A 25640-nucleotide genomic window follows, 5' to 3' on the forward strand; every position below is an offset into this window, starting at 1 on the left:
ATATAAACTAGGTGGAGGGATATATTTTTATATTAACTACCACACCCTTAACAAACTTATAAAGTGTGACTAATACCCTCTTCCTTTGATTTAAGAGATGCTATAGACTATCAGCACTGCTAAGTGGTTTATTAAGCTAGACGTAGTAGCAGTATTCCATAAGATCTAAATCGCAGAGGGAGAGGAGTATAAGACAGCCTTCTAAATAAGATATAGGCTATTTGAGTGGCTTGTTGTTCCCTTTAGGCTTACAGGAGCCCCTGCTATATTTCAACGATATATCAATAGTATACTTCAGGAGTACCTAGATGACTTTGCAACAGCATATATAGACGACATCCTGATCTACTTAAATAGCTTAAGGCAAGACTATAAAGCAAAGGTTAAGCTAGTACTATATAAGCTTACTGCTGCAGGGTTATATCTAGACCCCTATAAGTGCGCATTCTCTGTTAAGACAGTTAAGTACCTAAGGTTTATTATCACTATAGGTGGAGATATCTCTTACAACCCTGAGAAACTGAAAGCAATTAAGGAATAGGCTACGCTAAGGATGGTTAAGGGAGTCTAAAGCTTCCTAGGATTTATGAACTACTACTGAATCTTCATCCCAGCATACTCAGAGATCGCTGGACCCCTAATAGCTCTTATAAAGAAGGGTGTCCTCTTCTGCTGGGGTAAGGAATAAGAAGCAGCATTCCAGCAGCTTAAGAGGATCTTTATAGCTAAGCCTGTTCTACACCAACTTAACCCTAAGCATATAACCTATATTAAGGCTGACTGCTCAGGATTCACCCTTAGAGGAGTATTATTATAAGAAGATAAGTATAGAAGATGTTATACAGTAGCAAACTACTTATAGCAGCTGAATGCTACCTAGTTTAACTACCCTATCTATAATAAAGAGATGCTAGCTATTATTAGCTGCCTATAAGCATAGAGAGTGGAGCTATAGAGCGTTAATAAGTTTAAGGTTCTCTTTGATCATAAGAACCTGAAGTACTTTATAATAAAGCAGAAGCTTATAGAACGATAAAGCTGATAGGCAGAAGACCTATCTCAGTATAACTTTAAGATATAATACCACTTAGGCAGCAAGGCAGTAGTGCTAGATACACTCTCTAGGCGCAAACAAGATATGCCTATATCCCTCGAAGATAAGCGTAAGCAAGGTTAAATCCTATAGCTCCTTCTAGAAGCAGCCCTACCCTCAGTATATATACAACATATAGAGGCAGCACTATTAATACTTATGTTCACTAATAATAAGGAACTATAGCAACTCTAGGACCAGACCTAAGGATAAGATAAAGTCTACCAGCAGGCCTATACTGCTGCGAAATAATAAGTAAGAAGCTTCCCCCTTAGCCTTAAGCTAAAGGTCCAGATTGCTAAGTGTGAGATTAATAATAGTAACTAACTACTATTCAGAAACTAGATCTAGGTACTAGGTAGCAAAGACCCTAATAGCAAGGCAAACACGCTATATACTTATATTATTTAAAGCACCTATAATTTAATACTTAGTAGCTATCTAAGAAGAGATTACACCCTTACACTAGTTAGTAGATAGTTCTACTAGCCTAGTCAGTTGCACCTAGTATAGCATTTCTATTATAACTGCAATAGCTATAGGTGAAGTTATATCTAGAGAGAATGCTATAAGGGACTCCTAAAACCACTTCTAATACTACAGCATATATAAAGCAACCTCACTATAGATTTTATTACTAACCTTCCCCTTATAGATAAGCGTGAGAGGTATCTCTAGGTTATTATCAACTAGCTAAGTAAAGGTATAACCCTTAAAGCTATAGAAAGCATAGAAGCTGAAACCTATGCTGAATAATTCCTAAGCTGCTACTTCTGCTTCTATAGCATCCTAATATTAATTATAAGCAATAGGGGAAGTAACTAGATAAGCTGCTTCTAGCAATAGTTCTATAAGCTGTTAGGAATAGAGCAGCAGCTTAGCACTACCTACCACCTACAGACTGATAGAAGCCTAGAGAGGATAAACTAAGAGATCTAAGCCTACCTATATAACTATATCACCTACTTATAGAAGGACTAGGTATATAACATCCCAGCAGCTCAGCTAGCGCTTAGTAGCTGCAATAATAGCGCTATTAGGATAAGCAGCTTCTTCCTAGAGCATAGATACTATCTAGAACCTATTATAGTTAAGGAAGTAGACCTAGAAGACTGTAAGGGCCCTTATGAGGATATAGCATATAAGCTGGTAATAAGGCTTTAAGATGCAATAGATATAGCCTAATCAACCTTTGCCTTAATATAGTAATGCTATAAGAAAGCAGCTAATATAAAGCGCCAGCCTATAGAGAGACTAGAAGTAGGTAATAAGGTCTAGCTTTATATAGGCCACTATAGATCCCCTAGGCTATATAAGAAACTAGATTAATTACACTATAAGTATACTATTATAAATATTATCTCACTATATATAGTAGAGCTTAATATGCTAACAGCTATATACCTATGCTTCTATATAGATACCCTAAAGCATATAAGTAATAACCCCTTACCTAGTAAAACGTTAGATAATAAGCAGCTGCTACTAATTATAGATAATAAAAGTGAGGAGACCTAGAATATAGAGAGTATTAACGCTGCTACCTAGAAGCGTTGAGGGCGCAGGTGACGCTGCGAAGTTCTAGTTAAGTGGGAAGGATACGCAGAGAGGACCTAGGAGCCTATTAAGATGCTCCAGGGGACGGAAGTATTAGAGGCTTATGAACGCCGTTATAGCTCTGCGATAGAGCATAATAGAGACCTAGCCTTAAGGCTGCAGGCATGCCGCCAGAGGGGAGCGGGAGGGTAATATCACAGGCTAGAGCCCGGATTGATATCTCCGGCTTTGCCGGAGCAGTTACTGAGATCCAGCTCCGTTAGACCCACTACTCTGCCGCGGTACACCGCCTAACCCGGTCTGCTTCACCGCTGTTAGGTGCCTACTCTTGTAAAGTCCTTTCTTCCTTCTTCAGCTTAGAATAGTTAATCGACGGCACCTCTACGTTGAACAAGCCTAGGGGCCAGCCCCTTACAAGTTTAAAGCTTATAATTTAATTAAATTTACTTATTAAATAAATCTTAGATGTATAAAAGTTTAAAAAATTAATATTTAGCCATTATATTATTAGAATACTATTCCAAATTTCTATTTTTTTTAAAGATATTTAGATATTTAGTTAGCTTAGTTTCAATATAACCTTTTTTTATTTTTAACTAATATAGAGAGTATAATATAGATTTAATATTAACTTTAATCCTTAAAAGCTATTAGTTTTATCTTTTTAGTGTTATAATTAGTTCTAATTTAGTTTAAAATAGCTTAGGAATTTCTAAACTAGCTTAAAGAGAGAGTTTAGCTTTAAAAGCGTGTGAAATATTATAGTTATCCCTGTATAGTAGGATAGATAACTTTTCTTAAGGTAACACCTATTATAAATATTTAGGACTTTTATATTTATCTATAAATATAAAGTCTTTATTCTCGTTACTAGCTATAGCTATAACGCTTCTTAGCGTGCAAGCTACGTACTTCAACGTGAATATTAGAAAGAATAACTAGCTTAAGTTTGAGCTAGAGATACTTATCACAAACCGCGGCGATATAATCACCTACCACTTCTTCTCTAAGGCAAGATTGCTTCATTGAACCTGATATGAGTGCCAATTTTCCTAACATTTTCTCAGAATCATTCGGTCACCTAATCTTTATTCGATAGTCCCTGCAGTCCGCTGGCTAGCGGTGGCTTCTTCTCAGCCTTCGTACCCGCAACTTCCGACTCTGAGTGTGCCAGAACAGTCTTCACAATCAAGGTCAACGACACTAAGCCAATCTGGATATTCTGTGGCCAGGGAAACCACTGCCAGCAGGGTATGCTGCATAGCATCAACCCACCATCATCAGGGAACACCTTCGATGCGTTCCGTGACAAGGCGAAGGGTGCCGGGCTGAGCAGCTCTCCTCCCGATGGTCTGCCCGTCGGCGGCAAGCGTATCTCTCGCGTCGACGTGGGTCTCAACGGAGCTCTGACGTTTATTCCAAACGACATCAAGGAGCCGCTGAGGACGCAAGTTGAGTTCAGCTTCAACCCGCGAAACCACTCAGTCACACAGTCATCTTTCGATAAGCCATGCGAGCCATCTGCCAACGGCTTCAGCAGTGGTCTCATTCCCACAGCTCTTAGTCCGTCCGGGGTAACCTTCAGCATCTTAGTCAACGATACCAAGCCGTAAGTCCCAAGTCTTTGTGCATGGAAGATACTTGCCGCTGATCAAGCCGAAGCATTTGGTTCTACTGTGCGCAAACAACTGGAACTCTTTGTCAAAAGGGCATGGTCGGAGCCATCAACGCTCCAGATCAGGGCAACACCCTCAAAGCCTTCACAGAACTCGCCTCCAAAGCACCCCCAAGCACTCTGCCCCCCATGGCCCCTCTCGGCGGCGTTCTCCGCGCGAACAGAACGATCCTCCCGATGGTAAATTCCGCCGTCGTCAACGTCTCCGCCCTTACAGCAGACATGATCGCCTACATCCCCAAGCCGGGTGACAACGACCAGTACATGATGGGCAAAGCCGGTGGCTGCGCAATCACGAACTGGAACTTCGGCACTAACATCAGCGACGCGGCCGTGGAACATCTGCAGCTCATACAGTTCCTCGACAACATCCTTCTCAAGGTCCTATTCGAAGGGTACGAGAGTCTGCAGACGGGTGGCAAGTGGGCCAATGTCTACCCCGAGACTATTGTCGAGACGATCGGGACAATGGCGGCGCAGGCGTGGGTGCATCGTGGCACGGCGACGGATTCGCTGCAGCACTTTTCCAAGACGGTGTTGAAGGAGTGCGCGTACGCCATTCCTGATCTTGACATCGATGCGTTTCTGAGCACGACGCTTACGATATTGCTGTTGGAGATTGGGCTGATTATTGACGCGACGGCGCTGCTGGCGCCGTCGGACCCGTGGCTCATCCCGGCTCTCGCGACATCACTCGGTGCCAAATCGCGCATGACAGCTGTTATCAACCTGATGCAGAACCATATTGCCGCGGCTGCGCCCCGTGAGGTTTCTATCCCCGCTGAGCTGGTATACTCGTACGCCATGCATCACTACGTGTCCTCGTGCCCGGATAAATTGGCCTGGGACAAGCCACTTGCTAAGTTGGACATTAAGGGTCAGGGGTTGGACCAGGCCCAGAGGTTGATGGGAGTTGATGGGAGTTGATGTTCAGTGGGAGGGCAAGCATGATGGGGACTTGTTCCTTGCCTGGCTTGGTGCGTGGGGAGAGGTAAAGTTTTCGTCAATTGCTGATGGCAAGTCTTCTGTACCTGATGGTTTGTACGGCCATGTTTGGGCTGTTGTCACCTCGAAGAAGGATGTTAAAGCCTCGGAGATTGCGGGTGCAGCGATAGCTGGGCCTGAGATGATCCGGGTCACACAACCTTAGCCAAGGTTGTCCTGGAGTGGTTTGACATAGCATCGGCGTATATACAGAAAGAAAGAAGCCATCGAGCAAAGTGACACAACTGGGGGGATACGATCATTGGTGGAAGAGATCAGATGCCATGCATATACACTATCATTACGTATTTTACATTACTGCTCCCCAAAGGTGTCGTATGCGTGCCTAACTAAGCGATATTTCAAGCAGCAGCTGTTGCGTTTCCGGCCGCCTGGTACTTGACGATGAAAGGCACCGTCGTAAACACATCCCAGTCTTCCTTCTTCTCGCGATCTCCGTAGATTCTGAGTGCGTTAACCTGCATCTTGTACACGCCAGGCTCGAGAACAGTGCCGTCGGCAAGCAGACCGTTGAAGTACGCCCGTTGGTCAACGCGGGTGACATACGGAAGAGGCCAGCCGGCCAAGCTTCCGAGGTTCTCCTCCTTCCCATTCACAACTGAGAGAACGTCCACCGCGAGTGAGGCGGTACCCACGGTAGGTTGGATGTAGACGTTGGGAGTGGCAGACTGGTCACCACGGTCGGTACGGGGAGGGTTGGCAGGGTCTGGGCGGGCAATGGTGTAGGCGCGGTTCGCGGGGACGACGCCATTGTATTCAGCGAGGTATGCTTGCGAGGCGGTCAGGACTGGGACGGTGTACATGCTGCCGACGACGCCAAGGTACGGCACGTTGAGGGAGGGGGCGTCGGTGGTGCTCGTGAGGATGATGTATCCGCTGTACACCGGCAGGAGGGTCGCGTTGAGGTTGGAAGGGGGCGTGCAGGTGACGGTCAAGTCAACCGAGCCACCAGCGGGAACAGTTAGCTTTCTATGAAAGGCGTTAGTCAAGGTGGAATAGACGTGGTGATGTCAGCGACATGACTTACTCAGAGCTGAACTGGAGTTCCGCCCACTCCTCGACCATGGGGTTGGGGAAGGCGGCCGCTCTCAGGCGGTCGGAGGTGGAAATGAAAGTATACATGGTCACAGCCTTGCGGTGACTGACGTCGAAGACAAGGTCTGCGGACCCAGTGTTCTTGATGCTGACAGTAGCGTTGCCGACGAAGTTGTCTGTGTCGTTGAAAGAGATGGAATTGACGCTTAGTTCGGCGGTGGAGCGGGCAGCATCAAATGCCTGGACAATACCAGCACCCTGTTGCGGGACAGGGGCAACGATGTCAGAGTGAGCTGTGGTACCATCGTACCAGTCGAGCTGCTTAGCTGTAGATGAGAGGAACGAGGCGAGACGCTTGGGGTCCTTGGTACCATGAGCCTCGGCGAGCAGGGCGTAGATGGCAGCAGTCATCGGGCACGACATGCTCGTTCCCGTCATGACTCGGTAAGAGCCAAGTGCGACAGGGTAAGTAGATAAGATGTTGGCGCCAGGGGCAGCGAACTGAGGGCTCGCGTCTAGTTCCCAGGTCGGGCCCCAGCTGGAGAAGGTGCCCATGTAGCTGCCGCTGCTGTTGTTTTCGAGGTTCTCGAGGCGAGTCTTGGTGTTGTTGGCTTTCGGGATGGAGACAGTGACAGCTCGGCCTTGGTCGAGGAGAGACAGCCACTGCGTAGACTGATAAGGCGGAACAGACGCAACGCCTAGGATGCCATCGGAGTAGACATACTGCTCATCGCGCATGGTTCTGATACATACGTTAGTTGATTAATCATGGCCATCACAGGTGCTGACAACTCACGTGTTGTCATTGGTGTAGTAAAGGATGTAATGTCCGCCCTTCGCGGCAACATTGTTGCCTTGGTCGTTAGGGTAGCAGCCGGTCGCTCGAGAGTCGGGGAATTGCAGCAGAGCGATCTTATTGCTAAGATCCGGCGTATCTTCCGGCAAAGCACTGCAGGCGTCGCCAGTCCAAAGCTGGAGGGACAGATCACCAGTCAATTCGGGAACACCAGGTAGGTAGCCAAACTCGGTCTTGCTGCTTCCAGTAGAGTTCGAGTCAACAGTGAAAGTGCCGGCGTTGAGAAGAGTGGGAAACAACGCGTTCGTAACGGCACCGATGCCGGCAACACCCCGGCCGGTTGCCGGAGTAGAGGCGTAAAACATGCCGGTGCCACCGTCGTTACCCTCAGAGATGACGACCGGAACGCCGGCATCAACAATACGGGACGCAACAAGGCCCCAAGCATCCTCAGCCCAACCGGAAGCACTGTTAAACTCGTCAACACATCGTCATTGATGAGCAGTCACCGGGCATAACTTACTCTCCGTCAGAGCAGGAAATAATATCAGCTCCCTCCTCGAAAGCCCGGCTGAACGCAGCAATCAAGATCTCGTTGGTCCCCGAAGCAGCGCATCCCCATGCACGGTAAGCAGCCAGCTTCACCCCGGGAGCGGCGCCAGTGAAGCCATACTCGTTGCCTTCCAGCTGAGCGGCGATAATTCCAGCAACGTGGGTTCCGTGGCCAACGCAGTCGTCCATGGGGTCGGCGTCGGGCTGCGCAGGTCGAACGCCAGGAAGGAAATCGTCGCCGGTAAAATCCCATCCGGCTTCGACTAGGCAGCCGGGGCCGAAACAGCCTCCAAGGGCAGGGTGCGTCCAGTCGACACCGCTATCGATGATTCCGATCCGAATTCCCTTACCGGTGATACCCTGTTCGCGCAACTTGTCGACCTGGGTCATGATGTGAGGGGAGAAAGTGTCCTTGGTCGAGTTGCCGGGAGCACCGCCCTGACGCTTGACGCGGGCGTTCGCAGTTGCGGAGCCTTGGTTAGGGGCACCGTTATCCTCGGGCAGGTCGAGCTTGATGGTCTTCACGGGCCAAACGTTCTTGATGCGAGAAGAACCCGCCATCTGGCGCCGGAAGAGCGCGCTATCATGATGCGCTGCGTTTGACTCTTTGACTTGGAAAGAAACGCCCTTGAAGAAGCGGTAGCTCATCTCCATACGCGTATCGGCATCGATTCCATCAGCCTTTAGCGACTCAAGAAAGCTGGAAGGAGTGTCATTGTCGTCGGCGAACTCGACGATATACGCGCCTTGAAGCAGCTCGCTGCGGCTCTTCGTCGTCTGGGTATCGTCGAATTCCGCTCTCGGGAGGTGAGCCGGCGCCGGGGCATCCGCGTAGATGCGCGGGTGGAGCGGCTTGGCCGTCGCGGCGTTGGCGCCCAGGATGGCCGAGATGATCGCGTGCGAGACCCTCATCTTGACTTGATCACTTGCTCACGGGATGTAGGCTAGCGGGTGAGGAGACAAAGAGAAGCAGATCGGACGCCATCGCGGGTGCAGCCGTTGATATACACGGGAAGCCCGCACCTCGTCATGGGGGTTGTTTATCGGTTGATGGAGCAGATGACACGAGTTGGAGATGAAGAACGGCAAATACGAGCTTCGTTCGTGATCTAGCGCGCAGATCCCCGGCTTTGCAAGGGGCAGCCCCACTGTTGAAGGTGTGCCCCTCGCGTGAGCCGAGATCCCCGACTTTGGACTCTGGAGAACGATTGAACGAAGGCGTAGTTTATTGTAGAATGAACCGAAAGAACGACTACTTGGGTATCGATCCAAGTCATGGCTCGACATATAGTTCTATTGTTAGAGGTCTTCAGAGCCTATAGCCTTCGATCTTTCGCTCGCAAACAATGACTCTGTTCAATGTTCTTGGGTGGGTCTTCTCAGCAAGTTTACAATGCTCAACTCTCTTGGCACTCCTCCGTATTCCGAGGGTATCCATTTAAATAGAGTAAGGTAGTATTCGCCAAAGTTACCGACCCGTCACTTTACTTGCTTGGGCAGGTGGGCAGAAGGGGCATCTGCCCACGACGAGGATGTCATGAAGCGCCCTAGAAACTGAAGACTCGACGTCTTCGATTCGCATCGGGAAAACGACCAAGACATAATGATGAGACGAATGATAACTACTAGAACTCTAAATACACCTTAACTCGACTTCGCCCTGCGAAGTTGCATCTCGAATGAAAGCTACCTCAACCCCTCCAGTCTCTCGCATCATTCAATAGGGCTCCGACCTCATGAGTCCGGTCACTCGCGCGCTCAATCACATCGTACTCATACATAGCTTTCCTCCAGTCTTTGATCTCGTCCACGAGACGGTCAGGATATTCTCTCGCTGTTATGGTGATATCGTCGAAGAACTCCTCCAACCTTTTCCGTCTCTGCCGCTGCGCTTGCACTGCTAGTTCACGCTCTGTGTGCTGGCTCTCAAGCTCAGACCTGAGCCTCAGGATCAAGTTATCGGCTCGTTGCAACCCCGCATTCTGATGGGCGAGACAGGTCCGAAAGGCCTCTCCTGCAGACATTTTCTGGCCCTCAAAGTTAGCATCCGCAAAGCACTTATCCATCTGCCTCATCTGGAGCACTTCGCTTGAAGTTTCAAACTGAGAAGAGTTGTAACTCGATGAGGTGTGCGATAGTTCTGGAGACTCGCCGGAAGAGCTTGATGTCAGATTCGAGAGTAGCTCGGGGGGTGGCGGGCAAAGTGGTGAGAGCATGCCTTGAACTACCTCGCGCATCAAGGGAAATGAACCGTGTACCTTTTTCGGCCCAGCGCGTGGCTGAATCTTTTGGGATCTGTCTGTGATATCTGCACTCCAGGTGTTGACATCGCGGCGCAACCGCTCTTTGGCAGCCACGCACGGTGTTCTTGGAATTGGGCTGGGATCGTACACGGTTGGGGTTGTGTTTGTATCCGCCTCGGGGAAGGCTGCCTTGGCCTTCTTGGTAGCTGTAAGCCGGGCCTCAACGCTTTCGTTTGCACTCATTGTAGGTTAATTGCGATGATCGTCTGTAGCATAAGAGTTCGTCACAATATTCCTCAGACAGCTGCCGCGTGATTTCGATACTTATGTATCAAAATCTGGAAAGGTAGTGTAGGTACTTACTGAGAACAAAGTCGTTGGAAAATCAACCACGCAATACACAATGGCTGTGTCTTCAACGCGGATTGTGTCCTCGTCAAAACCGTTGTTTTCATTGTTCCCACTCAACCTGTGCCACCAAGAACCGGCTTAATCCTTGCCTTGTGGTTTGAAAGGAGGAAGCCGAACCCGCTTTGATGCTTTTCTTTCGGTGTGTTCCACATGGCCTTGGAGGTGAAATGCGATATTTTATACCAGGACAGATAAGATGTATATGATCAAGTTATAGGCCTTTAACGAGGTCGCCGCTCAGAGACCCCGTCATCTTGTCTCATTTTGCACATGCCTTTTACTTCCACGCAATAGTTGCTCCCGTGTTGTGCGACTCTCTCGCAAGCTCGATGATCCTGATCGCGTCTCGTGATTGAGTGGCCTTCACCTCGAGCTCAGCTTTGCCATTGATCGCGTCGGCCAGATTCTCATAGATACCCAGCCAGCGCCCAGTGATGCTGGGATATCTGCCAGTGTACTTCTTCGTCGCTTCATCGTACTTCTGAACTGTTCCATCAAACTCTTTGTACGTCGTAAGAATACCACGCAGCTCGGCCGGCTCCTCGCCGAAACCGGGCTCAAGCGGCTTGCGGCCCTCGGCAATTTGCTCCTCCTGAGGGCAGGTGCTTCTTTGTTGGAACTGTGACGTGTCAGCGGACGATGTTTCGTACAAATGGCGGGCAACAAACCTTGAGCCATGATCCCTTTGTTCCCCTCACAAGATGTTTCAGTTGCTGGGCCATGGGCGTGGTGACGGCGGTCTTGACGGTCACCAGGAGGTCCTTCTGCGCTCCGTCGTACTGCAAGACGATTGTGAACGAGTCTTCCACCTCGCTTTCGATGCTACGCTGAGCGTGGAAGAAGCCAGTCACCGACTTTGGACGTCCGAAGAGAGTCACGGCCTGGTCGATGCTGTGTGTTCCTGTATTTCGACACGATGAGAACAGTGTTCCTGGGACCTAAGATCAACGTTCAACTCACCCAGGCCAAACGCCATGCCATCGCCCGGAGTGTACTCCTTCTTGTTCATTGAGCTGAGCCAAGGAGGCGACTCGAAATCATAGTGGATCTCGGCCTCCTTGATGTCGCCAAGTGCATCTTCTTTGATGAGCTTGCGCAAGGTTTGGAAGTCGCCATCCTACAGGTTGAATGAGTCAACGGCGCCGGCTGAGGTAAGTTCAGAAGACGTACCCATCTACGATTCTGGAAGCAAGTCAAAATGAGACCCTTCTCCTTGGCAATTTCAATAACACGGTCCGCCTCTTCGGACGACCTTGCGAAGGGCTTGTCGGCAATGGCTTTTCATCATCAGCTTCCAGCGCAAATCCAGCTCGATGTAGGTGTATGCCTTACCATGTTTGCCCGCCAACAGCGCCTTCTCTGCGAACGATGCATGTGTGTCAGTGTGGGTGGCAACCACGACGAGTTGAATGTCCGAGTCGGCGAAGAACTCTTCCGCGGTCCGGTAGTGTCTGATGTTGGGAAAGTCGACCTTGCAGTGGGAGCCCGCAGGTCCGGATGACAAATCCCTCGGAGCTTCCGCTCTCTGCAAGATCGCAATCACCTCGTAATCATTGTTGGCAGTGATGAAAGGTAGGTGGAAGCTCTTGGCGGCGAAGCCGTAGCCGACGACACCAACTTTGACGGTGGACATGTTGTTTCTTGTGTCGATTTTCCGTTTTTACTCTCGGGTGACTGGACGAATCTTACAGAATTTCGAGAGTTCTGTAATCACAGAGCTGGCTACCTTCATTTATATCCCATCTTCTAAGATGCGGGGTGTTGGTGCAGCGGCAGCTCGACGGTGCGGGATGACGGGGTGGGGCGGAGAGGACCCACCTCAGGCCGACACTCCGCGGACGACTGGAACTTCGTTTTCGTGTGAGTTGTAGTACCGACTTCAACAATTATACTTTAGTTTAGTATCTAATAATTTGCCAACTAGGATCTCAATAATATCGGACACTTCCAACCAGCCAATGCTCTTCTATTGATTGTAGGGAATTTTTGAGTTGAGTCTCTCTGTTCTTCTCGTTTGAGATACATCGTCAAATCTCCTTCGCACGCATGGTACCAAAATCTAGGCAAAAAAAGCCTCCACCCGCACACGATCAATCATCCATGACATGGTTTTAGCCGCTTCGCATCAAGCCCCACTGATTCCCCAACTGCTAGACTTTCCCGATCGAGACATGACTAACGACAAATGACGTTATTGAAGCTATCCCTCACATTTACTCCAGACATTTACCGAAGACCAACGCAAGTTGGATGGGTTCCACTATTGACACTGGGTGGCATTGTCCTGCCGGTCTGAATCGTGGAACCCAATCTAGTGAACATAACCCGGTTTCTGACCGTATACGACAAAGCTAGTTACAAATAATCAGCAGAAAGCCTGGTTTTCACGGAGCGGTACAAGAGGGGTAGCACTTACATGTCGAACAACAAATGCATATCCCCCTGTTTCAACTCCTTCCTAACAGCCGCTAACTCTACCTCAACCTCGACTCGCGATCTTCCCAAGATATCGCAAAACAGCTTCAGAGTAAACGCCTCTAGGCCCTTCAAGGTGATCGCCAAGTTCATCATTCCAAGATCTTTGTAGTACGGGTCCCTCGGCCAGGGACCTATCGGACACTTGAACTGCCGGGCGTAGACACCATTAAAACCTACCTCCTTCACCATTCTTTCGATCTTAGCCGCCGGAGAGGGGTCGCGACCCACGCTTCTGCAGGCGCTTACGAATGCCTGATTCCACGTCCAGGTAGCAAGTGCCGCAGTGTATGTACTGTCTTCCGAGTAGTACTCTGTGTCCATCTCTTGAAACTCGGCGAAGCCTCCCGGATTTAAGTGGCTGATTCACGGTCAGCAGTCAGAAGTCCCTGAGCGGCACCACTCGCTACTACTATTGAGACTTGACGTACTCGTAGACATTCTTCACCAACTTGGGCCAGTCGGCGATGGACGCGGCCATATACCGACACATGATGAAGTCGTACTTTCTACTCGTAACCCAATCACTTTCCACGTCGTCTACCTCGAACTTCACGTTCGGTGGAACCCTGTACCCCTGCATATCAGTCTTCGAGCAGTCTTTTCAACGCGAGTTGACTTACCATTCTGGTTGGATCGGACTTAGGTCATTTCCGGTGATCTGCAGTGCTTATTAAGCTCTCGATATACAATGCAAGACCTGACCTGTATCTAACCTCTGCGTTCTGGAAAAAATCACCCATTTCCACCGCCCCTGGGGGTAGTCAGCCTTCGCTCAGGTGTTGCAATAAGGATGCTCCGCTGCGTACAAATTCCGGTGCCCGTCCCGATGTCGAGCATCTTGTGAATTCTCTCCTTTTGCAGCGGTGCGAGATAAAGTCTGTTGCCAATGGTTTTGACAATCATGGCGTGAGCTAGATCGAGTCGGTCCATTTCATACTACATTGGTTTCGTCAGTGGATTGACATTGCACTCCAAACAACGAAAGTCGTACGTCATCATTTGGGAATGCGTATGCTGCGAATTATCAGCATTTAGACCTACATTGCACCTGAAATAGACAGGAAAGGCAAAAGCCGACTTACTTCCGGGGCGAAATGCATGATACCGACGGCCGTACTCGATAGGATAGTCGACAACACTCGACGTCAATGATGCGCTGTAATTTGAACTGGTCGGATTAGCATTATGAACGCAACAGCCGTTGCAAGTCGATGAACTAACAGTCTCTCGTCAATTGATGCTACATCATCCTCTCCCTAATGCGACATTAGCACCAGACGTGAGTCGAACCCGAAAGGCCAATAAAGCATACGTAAGGCCAAGCCTCCGCCTCGAGTTGATCCATCTCGCTAGTCAACAAGATCTCCGGCTGCAATTTCCAAACAACAAGACATGAAGAAGAACTCGCTTATCAAGACGCAGGGCATGTGGTGTTTTGCTATCTGCGGGGTCGCCGAAAAATGTACGCGGCCGCCGTGCAGAGTTCACGAGTTGAGTTCGTCTAGTGTTTCCAACCGCCCGTTTCCTTCGTAGAAACATGTTCGCTACGTTGTTCAGCTAAAGGTGTAATAAATTCTAAAGCGGTTTCCTCGGCCCCTTACAGTAGTCTGCTGACTCAGGCCTCACGCATTTATCGAGCGACTCACTTGAACGGTCGCAAAGCTGGCACAAGAACCTGCCTTTTCCTTGTTACCGGTCGCGCCATTAAGGACTAGGAGGGTAAACCAAAGCCCACTTGAGGCAGTTTGTGGTAGAACAAAGCACATCGAACTTTCTACGTAACATCGCAGCAATTGTGTGGGTTTCCAGGGAACAATTGATTCTACGGTCTTGATCACTTTCATTGAGATAAATCAACTGAATCCTGTTGAGCAAGGCCCTTGAACGACAAGCTCGGAAATTGGGACTGAGCTTTATTAGTAGAAGCTCTTTTCCGCGAGTAAACCTTTCTAGCTAACAGCGAAATCAACTTCCACCGATTCCCCTCAAAAAACAGCGAATATTTCCGACTCCGCCAACAACCTATTCCAACCGAAAGAGCCACTCAAAATATTCAAAAACACCACCTTGCAAACGGAAAAAATGGCCTCCCACAAGCCAACTTACGCCCAGGCCCTCGCCCACGCAAAGGTCCTCCACGACGACTTCCAGACCGAACTAGCCGCCTTCCGCCAGAATCTCAGCTCGCACTGGGACAGCTGTAAGGATATTCTCGAAACCTTTGAAGAAGGCGCGCTAACACGCGAAAACCTCGCCACAAACGTCAACGCCATCGACGCGCTGCACATCCGCCTCTTCAACCGATATCTGGCACTGCGCGAGGGCCTGCATGATCTCATTGGTCCCCTCTATGTGGGTGCGGTGCATCCAAAGAAGGGCGAGAAGGACATGTTGTTGGGAATGTATTGGGCCTTTGAGCGAGTGCCGCCCTTTGATGCGAAAGACGGGGATGACGTGATTGGGGGTCGGGAAGCAGACCGTGTAGAGGTCAAGACTTGTCGATACACTGGAACAGGAACTGGTAACGGTGAAGAGCCTTGGACCTTTCAGGAGTATGATCCCGGGGCTGACGGCAAGGCTGGTCCTGATGAATGGTGGGAGGATTCTAAGGAGAAAGAGGCGGATCTTATTGATCTGAATTAGAGTCGTTGAGTCTTTCCGCTTTGTAACCACTTAGCCGAACCTAGCCTCCCATTTCAAACTCAGTCTTGATAATACTTCCTCCTAGCTCTCCACCAGATTTCCCTTCAAATCCTTATACTTATTCTTCGGATCCGCCATTTCCTCCTCCACCGTCTGCAACTTCTTAATCACCCTCGCCGGGCTGCCCACCGCCACACTATACGCAGGCAAGCTCTTCGTGACCACGGCGCCACTGCCCACCGTCGTGCCGCGCCCGATCGTGACGCCTGGCATGATAGTCACACCCCCGCCGATCCAGCAGTCGTCCTCGATGATGACCGGCAGGCCGTACTCGACGAACTTGATGCGCGAGAGGACCGAGGTGTCGTGGCCGGCGGTGTAGATGCTCACGTTGGGGCCGAACTGGGCGCGATCGCCGATTGTGACGAGGGAGACGTCGAGGATTGTCATGCTGTGGATGTGTCAGATTTCTCACTGCATCAGTGGAAGAAGGTGCCGTACTTGAAATTAGCAAAGCAGTTCTTGCCAAAGATGACGTTGCACCCGTAGTCCACAATAAACGGCGCCTCGACAAAGGTGCCCGCGCCGAGCTTGCCAACCATCTTGGCTAACGTCTCCGTCTTCAGCTGGGCCACCTCGTCGGCTGTGTGCTTGCGATGGTCAATTTCGCTGAAGTCACGCGCGAGGCACCTGCCTTGGTGGCGACCGTCGACTAGGATCGGGTCGACGGGGTTGTACCTTTTATTGCGGTCAGTAATGGGTGACGAGGTGTTTCTGGAAATGGCGCTCACATCATCCCAGAAACCATCTTCTCGTACTCCTCGCACCAGGGCGTGTTCTGAAGAGTGCGGGCTACCGCGATGATTTCGGGGTCTTTTTGGGACTTGGCCATCTTTGTGAGTTGGAGGGTCGTTGTTTTTGATTGCCGGACGGGAAGGTGTGATGGGGAAAAGTGACGACGGTCAAACGAGAAGCTGCAGAAGAGAAACAAATGAGAGTCCGGTTATGGACGGTTTTAAGAAAGACAACGATGAAGTATATCGTGTCCTGAAGTCAAAGAGTCCTTGGTGTTGTGTGTAAGTGGCGGCCGATGCGGAGACTCCGCCGGCCGGGTACACCACACTCGTGCGTGGGAGGCAGGAACACCCTGGTGTGGGGTCCTGCCATTTGTCGCGATAATTTTCACGACGGCTTCTAAGTGGCTGGCATGAGTAAATGTCGGGGAACACAGCATGAGAAGCGGACCAGATTGCCCACGCGGTGGAGGCTGAGACCGTGGTCCCGGGATGGCGAGGCGGCCCGAGAAACACTAGATCCAGCCTTCCTGGCCCCGTATCTTCCGGAATACATATCCCGCCTGGGTCTGTCTGCATGCCGGTAACCGGTCACGGGTGAAACAACGCCTGCGCATAGCCCTATTAATATTGGAAAAGTTTGTCATGTCTAGTAACGAGGCCGTAACTCGTATGCTCATATCCATCTAAGAGAAGTATGTATAGACTCATTGTACCTAGCGCCTCGCATAGCCCCAAATGCCAATCCGCGTCTAGCAAATACACCTCATGCGTCTCATCCGCTAGCAGCAGTTTTCCTGCGACTCGCCAGCCGCTGTTTGGAAGCTTGCAGCCTCTCCTCGTCCATGGTTGACCGCCACGTGCAGTCGTCCGCAAACTCGCACATGCGGCACTTGTACGCCTCCTCAATCTGCACGCCCCGCGGCTCTCGGTCTGCGCGCCACCACTCCAGCGTGCTGCCCAGGTAGAGATTCAGCGCACGATCGTCCATCGGGAACACCTGGCTGTCGATGAGGGAGCCATCGCCGCGGTATCTGTACTCTACGGCGAGAAGTCTACCAACGGAGTCTGCACCGTGGGCAAAAGTCTCCTTCAACTCGGACCTGAGAAGTGGGAGAAGTTCGCGGAGCGTTCTGTACTTGATAAAATCGGGCGTCTGACTTGTGGCTCCATCCGCATCCGTACCGCCATTTGCCGCACCAGATGATGGCGGAACGTAGTCACCATCCGGGGATGAGTTGACGTCGAAGAACAGCTCGTCGTGCAAGCTGCCAATCTGCGCGATGAACGAATCCGAGAACGGCACATCCGGGTCGAGATTATACCGCCTGAAGATTCTCAGGTAATCCAACTTGTCCGCCGCCATCTCTGACAGGAACCGTTGGTAAAGAAACAACTGCACCTTTGCGGGGCGCAGCAGCGCGGGGCTGTTAGGCGCCTTCATGGACCCCCGCGTCTTGACGTCCGTCAAGTAAATCTGCGGGATCTTCTCCTTGCCCGCACTCTTCGACGGGAAGTAGTCCGTGATGCTCGCCTGGCTCTGGCCCTCCGACTCCTGGCTCAGCTGCTCCTCAAACTCCGGGTCTGGGTTCTCGAAGCTCAGGCCGTCAATGACGCCGTTGACGAGATTGCCGTCCGCGAAGCCCCATACCTCGAGCTCGCGGGTCATGCCCGTTTCACGGAGCGTTCGCAGGCCTTGGATGAGGTTCCACATGCGCAGACCAAAGCCGTCCTCTTTGCTCGCGATCTCGACGCGCACGGTGGTGTGGACCTCGTCCTCGAGGTCCTGGTGCACCTTGGTGCCCTGCTTCATCGCCGCCGTGCGCGTCTTGCGGCCAAAGGGCAGGCGGGTGAGGGTGTAGAAGTATTGCAGCTCGCACCATGCGCCGGCCGTCAGGTCGGTGACGGTGAATGGCTTTCGCGGGTAGGATCGAAATCGTACGAGGGGCGATCGGGTGTCATCGTCAGGTTCTGGTGGGGGAGTGGTCTTCGGTTTGGAGGGCGAGCGCGAGGAGTCGCTTTTGGAGAGAGCTTTGCTCACTAGACGCTTCCCAGTCAGTCAGTTTCCAAATACCGGTCCGTTGCGGGTAGCGAACTCACGATCCGGGTAGTTGACGACGCCGTTGCCATTCGACGGCGGGGTAGCAGCCCTGTGCTTCCTGCTGTCGGTGCCAAACGCAGCTCTGCGGCGACTGCGAGGAGACCGTAATGGCGCCTTGGCCGTAGCAGACGGCTCATAAGAGAGGGCATTGGAGGGAGCATCGTTCAGGCGGAACTCCTCCTCGGCGACGGTGTCGATGCCGAGGTCTTCTGCGAGCGCGGCGACTGCGGCAGGTGGTGGTGGTGCTGAGGCGGGGTTGGGAGCTTCGGTGATGAGCTGGCTTAGCAGAGATTCGTCTTCAAGAGTGAGATCGTAGCCATATTCGTCGTCAGAGTCAAGCGAGAGCGATGCTGCCATTGTTGTGCGACTTTGGAGTCATGTCGGTGCTTGGTGGGGTGATGTGAGGTCCTTCTGGTGAAGGCGTCACGACTCAGCGGGGAGATCGCCGCTAAAAACACGGGAGACGCGTTGGATGAAGTCGGGTGGCAATGGGAGGTGACGGCGTGGAGGCGATTTACCTTAGTGCTTGCAGATGCTGTAAGCGGAACTTCGCCGCCTGTGATTGGGCGCTGGGGCTCGTTGGTGCCTGGGAGCCCCTGCACTGGGAACAGGCAGCGCTGCCATCGAACAAAGCCTAGAAAAATACACAATACAGATTTCAGAGGATACGGTTTGCAAGCTTTCTTTGAAGATTTTGACACTCCTAATGTTCGTAGTCGCTGATATCTAAACTTCGCATTGTGTAAGGTAGGTATATTGGTGCCACGAAAGTTGCGATATAGGAACTGAGTGGGGGGGGGGCTTGTTACTTTAGACGTTGAAGCAGGACCAAAGGAGGATAAAAGCTATGGAAATGGAACTGTGTGGATTCTAGTCTCAGAATTATCTTACGTTCACAATTAATACCTAGGTAGCTTTCACTGTCATCACATTGTCCAAGATTTGCGATCGGAAGGAACCATGATTCCAATCTTAAGGTGCAAATACCTTCCTCGTCTAGGGGTGTCTATTTTCGTCCAAAAACTCCTGAACGCCTAAAACCGATTTTCTTTTCCGTCGCGACGTGTCAAAATATTCGTGAAGCGTTTCCCGCAGCGCGTATCTTTCCCATTAGAAGAAGAAAGGTCCAAAAAATCTCTATCCTGTGTCAAATCCGAACCTCATCATCTTCAGTTCTCCCTTCTCCATGAATTCAAGCTTTGCAAGGTCGGTCGGTTTCTGGCAAGCCTTCAGTCTCCTATCTCAACCAACATCCCTAGCTTCTCATCGGGTCGTTTAATTTATGCACTCAGGTTGTTGACGCGCTCCGTAAGCGTCTCCCGGAGCTTTTCCGCCACAAACTGGCGAAAATCCCTTCCCTTAGCAACAACCAACTGACCAGCCCACTTGACAAGATCGTCCCAGCCGTGGGACTGGAGCTTCGTAATGAAAGGACTTAATATGCCCTTGCGAAAAGTCTTGCTTTCACTGGCCGCGATATTTGGCAGGAACTGTATTATCTTGCGCAGCTCCGTGATTGTCTTTTGCATATTGGCAGCGTTCGTCTCTGTCGTGATTTGGCGCTCGACTTCGTGCTGAGCCTCGGCAGCATTGGTCTGACTGCTGACAATACTGCCAACAGCATTACGACTCTCATCCACGTTAGACCCGGCATGTTGGCGTGGTCGCTTGATCGCGGGCTTTACTTCTTCGTCTTCCGACTTGATCTCGATGACCTCACTGTGACCTTGAAGTGTGGCGGCTGATTCATTTTTCTCTGTGCGTCTTTTCTTCTGCCCTGGACCATGTGTGACGAATATTTGTCTTCCTGACGCCGTACAACCGCTAGATTCAGCAAACCAAGAAGAGGTCTCCGGCGCCTTTCTCTTTCGAGAGTCGTCTTGAACGGCCTGCCTCGGCCCAGCTGCTTTTCCAAGACTCGGCTGAGGACCTGTTCGCGCATCATCATTCCCACTTCTAGAGTTGTCGTTATTTTGAGGCCCGGCAGACTGAGCACCATACATCGCTCTCTGCAACCCCTCCTGTGAGTAGGTGTTCACGCCAGTGATGCAATTGATAAGGTAGCTCGGTCCCGCATAGCACTGCCTGAAAGTCGGATGGTCCAGCCAGGTTTCGGGAAGGTTCATCTGGAACCTCAGAATGGCAGAGCACACCTGCCATTTCACAACGGCCTTGTCTCCTTTCTCCATTCGTCGTGCCAACGAGACTGTGCGGTTATTGTGGCAATCTCCGGATGGTCCTCTCTTCTCGCTAATCGTCAATTCTTTGGAGAGGTCATCAATGACCATGGTCTTCTCTTGTCGGGACAAGACAAAGTCGTGAATGTCCGAGTTGAAGATTCGAATTGCCAGTTTGAGGTACTTAACCTGGTAGGGAAGGTGGTACGGTTTCTTCGGATAGCGGTACCTGGCATGCGCAGGCGCCGCCATGCCTGTTTGTTGATTGTTCATGTTTGTGGCCCAGGAGGATTGTGAATCTGCTAATGCCGTTTTGGAGATGGCTGGCTAGGGTGAAGTTCGTGGGGTTGCTTTTATACTCAGTTCTAGAGGAGGACGTTATCGTGGTGAAGTTATCAACGAAAGATGTGTGTTGTGTTTGCAACGAGGATGAATAGATTGCCGACGAGAACTGAGATTTAAATCACCTAAAGGTAAGAGCAATGCGGTCTTGGATTATTCTTGAATATGTTGAAAATGAAAGAAAAGATCTCTTGCAATACTTTCGCCGTTGTCGAGTTAATGTTTTGTTTGGAGGAGACTCGGGTACGGCTGGAGCCGATTTCAGATGGTGAACATAGGACGGGTGGGTTCGTTTGGCGGAGGGAAGGTGACTCAAGAGGAAGGTGAATCCTTCGGTGGGTGAAATGAGTTTCACTTCAGGAGATTTTTGATGAGTCAAGGGCTAAGAAGGTGCATATGGTGATTGCTCTATAGTTTTGGGAGAGAACGTGTTGTTGTTGTTGTTGTATTTAACGCCGTGGCGGCAAGGGCGCAGCCGCCCTTGCGGCCGACCTCCCGAGGGGTATATGGCGTGGAGGGCCACAGGCTCAAGCTATATACTCTACAGTACACGCCTCTTCCTAACGTCCTCCAAATCTTGCCCATAGGCTACTATGTGTTCTATCCGTCCCTAGTTCCCGCTGGTTCCCTGGTTCCGTTATACTCGTCAGTTCCTCTACGAGGGGGGGGGGTTCGTTACTAAGGCCTAGGTTCAGACCTAGGCCCTAGTACCGCGGGCAGATCTTCCGGAAGAAATCTGTCACGCAGAGAAAGGCCTGGAAGCCTTCATGATCAGTGATTAGCCCCTTGTAGTATCGATCCAGAGATCCTATTGGTCCTATAGGCTCCTGTGGACTAGAGGGGTGGAGGGTGGGCCACTGAAGCCTCCTCGCTAAGGTCTTTCGGCAGTAGACTAGGTGGTCTGCCTCCTTTGCCTCCCCACAGGAGCAGGTAAGCAGTGCTTCTGTATGGTTAAAGCGTTGATGGTATTGTTCGAAGTCTCCATGGCCTGACCGGGCTGCTAGGAGATGATGGAGTATAGCCCGTGGCAGGGCTAGTTCAGGGGGGCAGGCAAGGGAAGCCTTAAGCCCTAGTTGGGTATAGCGGGGTGTTGCATCTTGCTTCCACCATTTTCTATACTGGCGGCATATACGTTCTCTAGCTAGCCGTTTGATCCCTGACAGGGTGGCTAGTTGGCCCCTAGGGGCTGGCATGGTTGTGCCCTCCTTGGCTAGGCTGTCTGCTTCCTCGTTCCCTTTGATGCCTTCATGCCCTGGGGACCAATGGGTTCGTATGTCATACGTCCTAGCTGCCTCTTGGATCTCAAGGAAGGCCGCTTGTGAGGAGTCTGGGACCCTGCCTCGGATCCCCTGGATAACGCTGGTATTATCGATACAGATATGTATAGGCTGGCCCTGGGAGGTAAGGAGGGCCCGTCGGAGCCCTGCCCTCGCCCCCTCAGCCTCCCCATCAAACACTTCTGCTAAGCTGAGGCGGCCGCAGCCCTGGGCTATACGTTTGTTCTTACGGTATATAACAAAGCCAAACCCTGTAGCGCCATCAGGGGCCTTAGAGCCGTCTGAGTAGATAATAGTATGCTTATCTGGCACAGTCTTAAGCCAGGCCTGGAAGATCCTTGCTGCTGCTTCCTTCGTCTGTGTGACTATAGGGTGGTGAGACCCTAGGGGGTATTGCGGCTGTAGGAGTGCTGGCCTTGGGCACCTAGGTAAGAGGCCAGCTGTTCTTTGGAGCCTGGTCTGCTGCCGCCCTGGCTGTAGAAGCCTTGGGACCAAGGGATGTTGTTGGTCAACCTTCTGTAGGCGTGTAGCGAAGCGTAGTCGCGCTGCCTCAAGGGCCACCTCTGCTGTTGGTAGGCCAGCATCTCGGATGAGGGCACTGGTTGGTGTGGTCCTCCAGACAGGTAGGATAGCCCTTGCTGCTGCTGTAATAACTCTTCCGACTCTACAGGCTAAACCCTTCTGTCCTGTGCCGACTATACTGGTGCTGCTGTTCAGGGCTGGTCTGGTCAAGCCTGCATACCAGGTCTCAGCTCCATATAGGGCTATTGGGAGGGCGCAAGCAATAGCTGCTTTTCGAACTGCAGCTGCTGGGAGCCCCCCTTTTGTGTTTGTAAGGTGCTGTAGGAAATAGGCTACCTTCTTTGCTGCTGCTACTTTTATTCCTACATGGTGTTGGAAGGTGAGTCTCCTATCAAACCAGACCCCTAACCATCTTATAGGCTTTATTGAGGCCTTGATAGTTAGGCCTCTGGCTTGGATATCTGGTAGGTCTGTTGTCTGTTGATGTTTTCTGCTGAAGTGGATTGCCTCACACTTAGCTGGGTCAAAGGCGACTTTATTTTCTGTTCCCCAGCTGAGGATACTACTGATCTCCTGGCCTAGGGCTGTAGCGTTCTCTTCTAGCGAGGGGCTAGTAGCTACTAAGCCTATATCATCTGCATAGCCAAACCGTAGCTTCCGATCATCAGCTAGGATATCAGCTATATAGAGCAGGAAGAGGATAGGGGATAGTGGAGAGCCTTGCGGTAGTCCACAGGATAGAGGGAAGTCCTCTGTAGTAGTATCCTCTAGCCTGACGCAGGCTGTTCGGCTAGAGGTGAAGGTGTAGATCAGTCTGATCAGGCTACTAGGCCAGCCCTGCTGTCGTAGCCTGACAATAAGTCGGTTTCGTAAGACGGAATCAAACGCCCCCTTGACGTCCATTGTTGCTAGCGTCGCAGTAAGCCCTGTATCTAGAGCCCTCTCAATCTCATGGGTTAGACAGGTTGTCAGGTCGACTGCAGCCCTCCCTGGTAGGGCTCCAACCTGCTGTGGGCTGGCAACCCCTTCTAGGATAGTAAGGTAGGCCATCCTCTTTGCTATCAGCCGCTCTAAGCCTTTGCCTAAGCAGGACAGCAGGGATATTGGGCGCCAAGACCCAGTCTTAGAGAAATCTGTTTTCCCTGGCTTCTGGGTCATGACAATTTCCGCATTGCGGAAGGGTCTAGGAAAATAGCCTACTTGAACGCAGGCCTGGAAGAGCTGTTGTATAGGCTTGGCTACTAATCCCCAGGTGCATTGTAGCAACTTTGTAGTAATCCTATCAGTCCCAGGGGTTGTAGCTTTTGTCAGAGTAGCCTGGCGTACTTCCTCTATGCTAACTGTATTCTGCCAGGGTATAATACGACTTACAACCACTGGGGTACTAAAAGGGTTCCCAGATAGGTCGTCTGTAGCACTAAATCGCTCTAGTAGAGCCTTTCGCAAGGCTTGGGCTTTATCGTGGGTATTGCTGATCGTCTGCCCTTCCACTATCAGAGGCGGAGCTTTAACTGCTAGGCTAGACTTCCGCCAGCCTATAATTTTATATAGGTCTTGGTCTGTCTTAGCCTCTTCGATCTTAGCAGTCCAGTAGGTGCGTTTCGCCCTTCTCACAGTTGTTAGGAAGACTTTTTGCTCCTCTAGGATAGGGGGAGGTATGACCAGCCCAGGTTCTTGGGCCTGTTGGCGCCTAGCCTTAATAGCAGCTTGGTGGGCTACTGAGCATTCTTCTGTCCACCAGGGGGCTCCCCTACCCTGATTAGTCCGTCTCTTGCCTACAGCTTGAATAGCTGTATGGAAGAGGCTGACCAGTTGGGCAGCTAGGGTGTCCAGCTCTGCTGGGCTGGGCAGTTCCCCTAGAGTAGGTAAGGCTGTAGCCCCAGCCTTTACTAGGTCGATCAGCCGTGGTAGGGCTGACTCCGGGACTGAGAGCTGGTTATCCTGGCGTCCCTGTTCCTGGGCCCTACTCATAGGGATAGTTGTTGTGATGGCTTCGTGGTCAGCCCCTGGGTGTAGGTGTGGGCTGATATAAGCCTCAGTAAAGGGAATATTTGAGAGGGTTAGGTCGAGGGTATGCCCGTGGGTATGGGTAGGGGCCCCAAACTCCCCAATAAACAGAAGATTGTAGCCTTCCGCCCATTCTGCAATATCGTCTCCTCGATTCCGGCTAGGGGACCCAGGTTCCCAAGAGGAGTGGCGGGCATTAAGGTCCCCAGCGATAAGGGCTCTCTCTGGCGGTTGATAATCTAGAAGGAGGCTGGTTGCTTGGTTTATAGGCTCATCTGGCGGCCTATATATGTTCATAATAGTGAGGTCGCCAGCTTTCACCCATAAGATATCTCTTGATTGGGTAGGTCTTTGTTGCTGTATTTGCAGCCTTAGACCTTTGCGTGTGTAGGTCATAACCCTAGGCCTTGTGTCTCTGTTGTTCCAGAAGTCAACTGGTACATAGGAGTTAAAGCCTGGGTGTGTATTAATCTGCATCTTATCTCTATAGCCTATCCAGGGTTCCTGGACCAAAACTATGTCGATCTGATCTGCCCAGCAGAGCTCTAAGAGAGCTGTATGGGCCGGGCTCCTCTTCCCCACATTACACTGGGCAACTCGTAGTACCTGTGGGGTAGCTGGCCTGAGCCTATAGCTCTGAGTCGAGGTCGAGGTGGGTGTAGGCATTAACAACGTTATAGTCAGGCTTCTGGGCTACCCTCTGGCTCCTGCTGCTGCTTGGGAGTGGATGGATAGGGAGAGAACGTGTTGCCGTGAGAAAATAAAAAGGATAATATGATGCGGGATGATATGCCGCAGATGGTGAACCTCTAGGGGTGCTGTGAGGTTGATGTTGATTCAAGACTGAGAAGTCAGAAGTTGAGTTGAAGTGTAAGGCTTGGCTTGCATTTATAGCTGCGCTGAGGCGGTGATGTTGGGACACAAGCTGGCTC

The 25640-nt window shown here is 50.9% G+C and overlaps 8 protein-coding genes across 8 annotated transcripts; 1 reads left to right on the plus strand and 7 right to left on the minus strand.

Moving 5' to 3' along the window:
• Nucleotides 1-3903: 3903 nt before the first annotated feature.
• Nucleotides 3904-5252, plus strand: CGCA056_v008140 (putative GPI-anchored cupredoxin; the record flags this gene model as incomplete). Its single annotated transcript, XM_037323388.1, has 2 exons — nucleotides 3904-4259; nucleotides 4313-5252. The coding sequence occupies 2 exons, from the start codon at nucleotides 3904-3906 to the stop codon at nucleotides 5250-5252; spliced, it is 1296 nt and encodes a 431-aa protein (XP_037178643.1).
• A 419-nt stretch (nucleotides 5253-5671) lies between these two features.
• Nucleotides 5672-8625, minus strand: vpr-16 (Minor extracellular protease vpr; the record flags this gene model as incomplete). Its single annotated transcript, XM_037323389.1, has 4 exons — nucleotides 5672-6299; nucleotides 6358-7107; nucleotides 7162-7629; nucleotides 7685-8625. 4 exons carry the CDS (start codon nucleotides 8623-8625, stop codon nucleotides 5672-5674), a joined length of 2787 nt encoding a protein of 928 aa, XP_037178644.1.
• Nucleotides 8626-10644: 2019 nt separating this feature from the next.
• CGCA056_v008142 (putative oxidoreductase) lies at nucleotides 10645-12000 on the minus strand (the record flags this gene model as incomplete). The annotated part of the gene is made up of 5 exons (XM_037323390.1): nucleotides 10645-10986; nucleotides 11036-11268; nucleotides 11328-11484; nucleotides 11538-11644; nucleotides 11700-12000. 5 exons carry the CDS (start codon nucleotides 11998-12000, stop codon nucleotides 10645-10647), a joined length of 1140 nt encoding a protein of 379 aa, XP_037178641.1.
• Nucleotides 12001-12678: 678 nt separating this feature from the next.
• On the minus strand, nucleotides 12679-14190 carry CGCA056_v008143 (Secondary metabolism regulator LAE1; the record flags this gene model as incomplete). Its single annotated transcript, XM_037323391.1, has 10 exons — nucleotides 12679-12718; nucleotides 12784-13203; nucleotides 13274-13411; nucleotides 13466-13503; nucleotides 13559-13596; nucleotides 13652-13781; nucleotides 13837-13859; nucleotides 13928-14013; nucleotides 14067-14101; nucleotides 14158-14190. The coding sequence occupies 10 exons, from the start codon at nucleotides 14188-14190 to the stop codon at nucleotides 12679-12681; spliced, it is 981 nt and encodes a 326-aa protein (XP_037178642.1).
• A 1379-nt stretch (nucleotides 14191-15569) lies between these two features.
• CGCA056_v008144 (putative acetyltransferase) lies at nucleotides 15570-16380 on the minus strand (the record flags this gene model as incomplete). Its single annotated transcript, XM_037323392.1, has 3 exons — nucleotides 15570-15939; nucleotides 15990-16226; nucleotides 16280-16380. The coding sequence occupies 3 exons, from the start codon at nucleotides 16378-16380 to the stop codon at nucleotides 15570-15572; spliced, it is 708 nt and encodes a 235-aa protein (XP_037178640.1).
• A 677-nt stretch (nucleotides 16381-17057) lies between these two features.
• EXO5 (Exonuclease V) lies at nucleotides 17058-18740 on the minus strand (the record flags this gene model as incomplete). The annotated part of the gene is made up of 2 exons (XM_037323393.1): nucleotides 17058-18322; nucleotides 18383-18740. 2 exons carry the CDS (start codon nucleotides 18738-18740, stop codon nucleotides 17058-17060), a joined length of 1623 nt encoding a protein of 540 aa, XP_037178190.1.
• Nucleotides 18741-19663: 923 nt separating this feature from the next.
• Nucleotides 19664-20833, minus strand: CGCA056_v008146 (uncharacterized protein; the record flags this gene model as incomplete). Its single annotated transcript, XM_037323394.1, has 1 exon — nucleotides 19664-20833. The coding sequence occupies one exon, from the start codon at nucleotides 20831-20833 to the stop codon at nucleotides 19664-19666; it is 1170 nt and encodes a 389-aa protein (XP_037178638.1).
• A 773-nt stretch (nucleotides 20834-21606) lies between these two features.
• On the minus strand, nucleotides 21607-23604 carry RTase-15 (putative RNA-directed DNA polymerase from transposon BS; the record flags this gene model as incomplete). The annotated part of the gene is made up of 1 exon (XM_037323395.1): nucleotides 21607-23604. One exon carries the CDS (start codon nucleotides 23602-23604, stop codon nucleotides 21607-21609), a length of 1998 nt encoding a protein of 665 aa, XP_037178639.1.
• Nucleotides 23605-25640: the final 2036 nt, after the last annotated feature.

This window comes from Colletotrichum aenigma, assembly GCF_013390185.1.
Source record: "Colletotrichum aenigma strain Cg56 chromosome Unknown KSG_Cg56_contig05, whole genome shotgun sequence".
Lineage (NCBI taxonomy): Eukaryota > Fungi > Ascomycota > Sordariomycetes > Glomerellales > Glomerellaceae > Colletotrichum > Colletotrichum aenigma.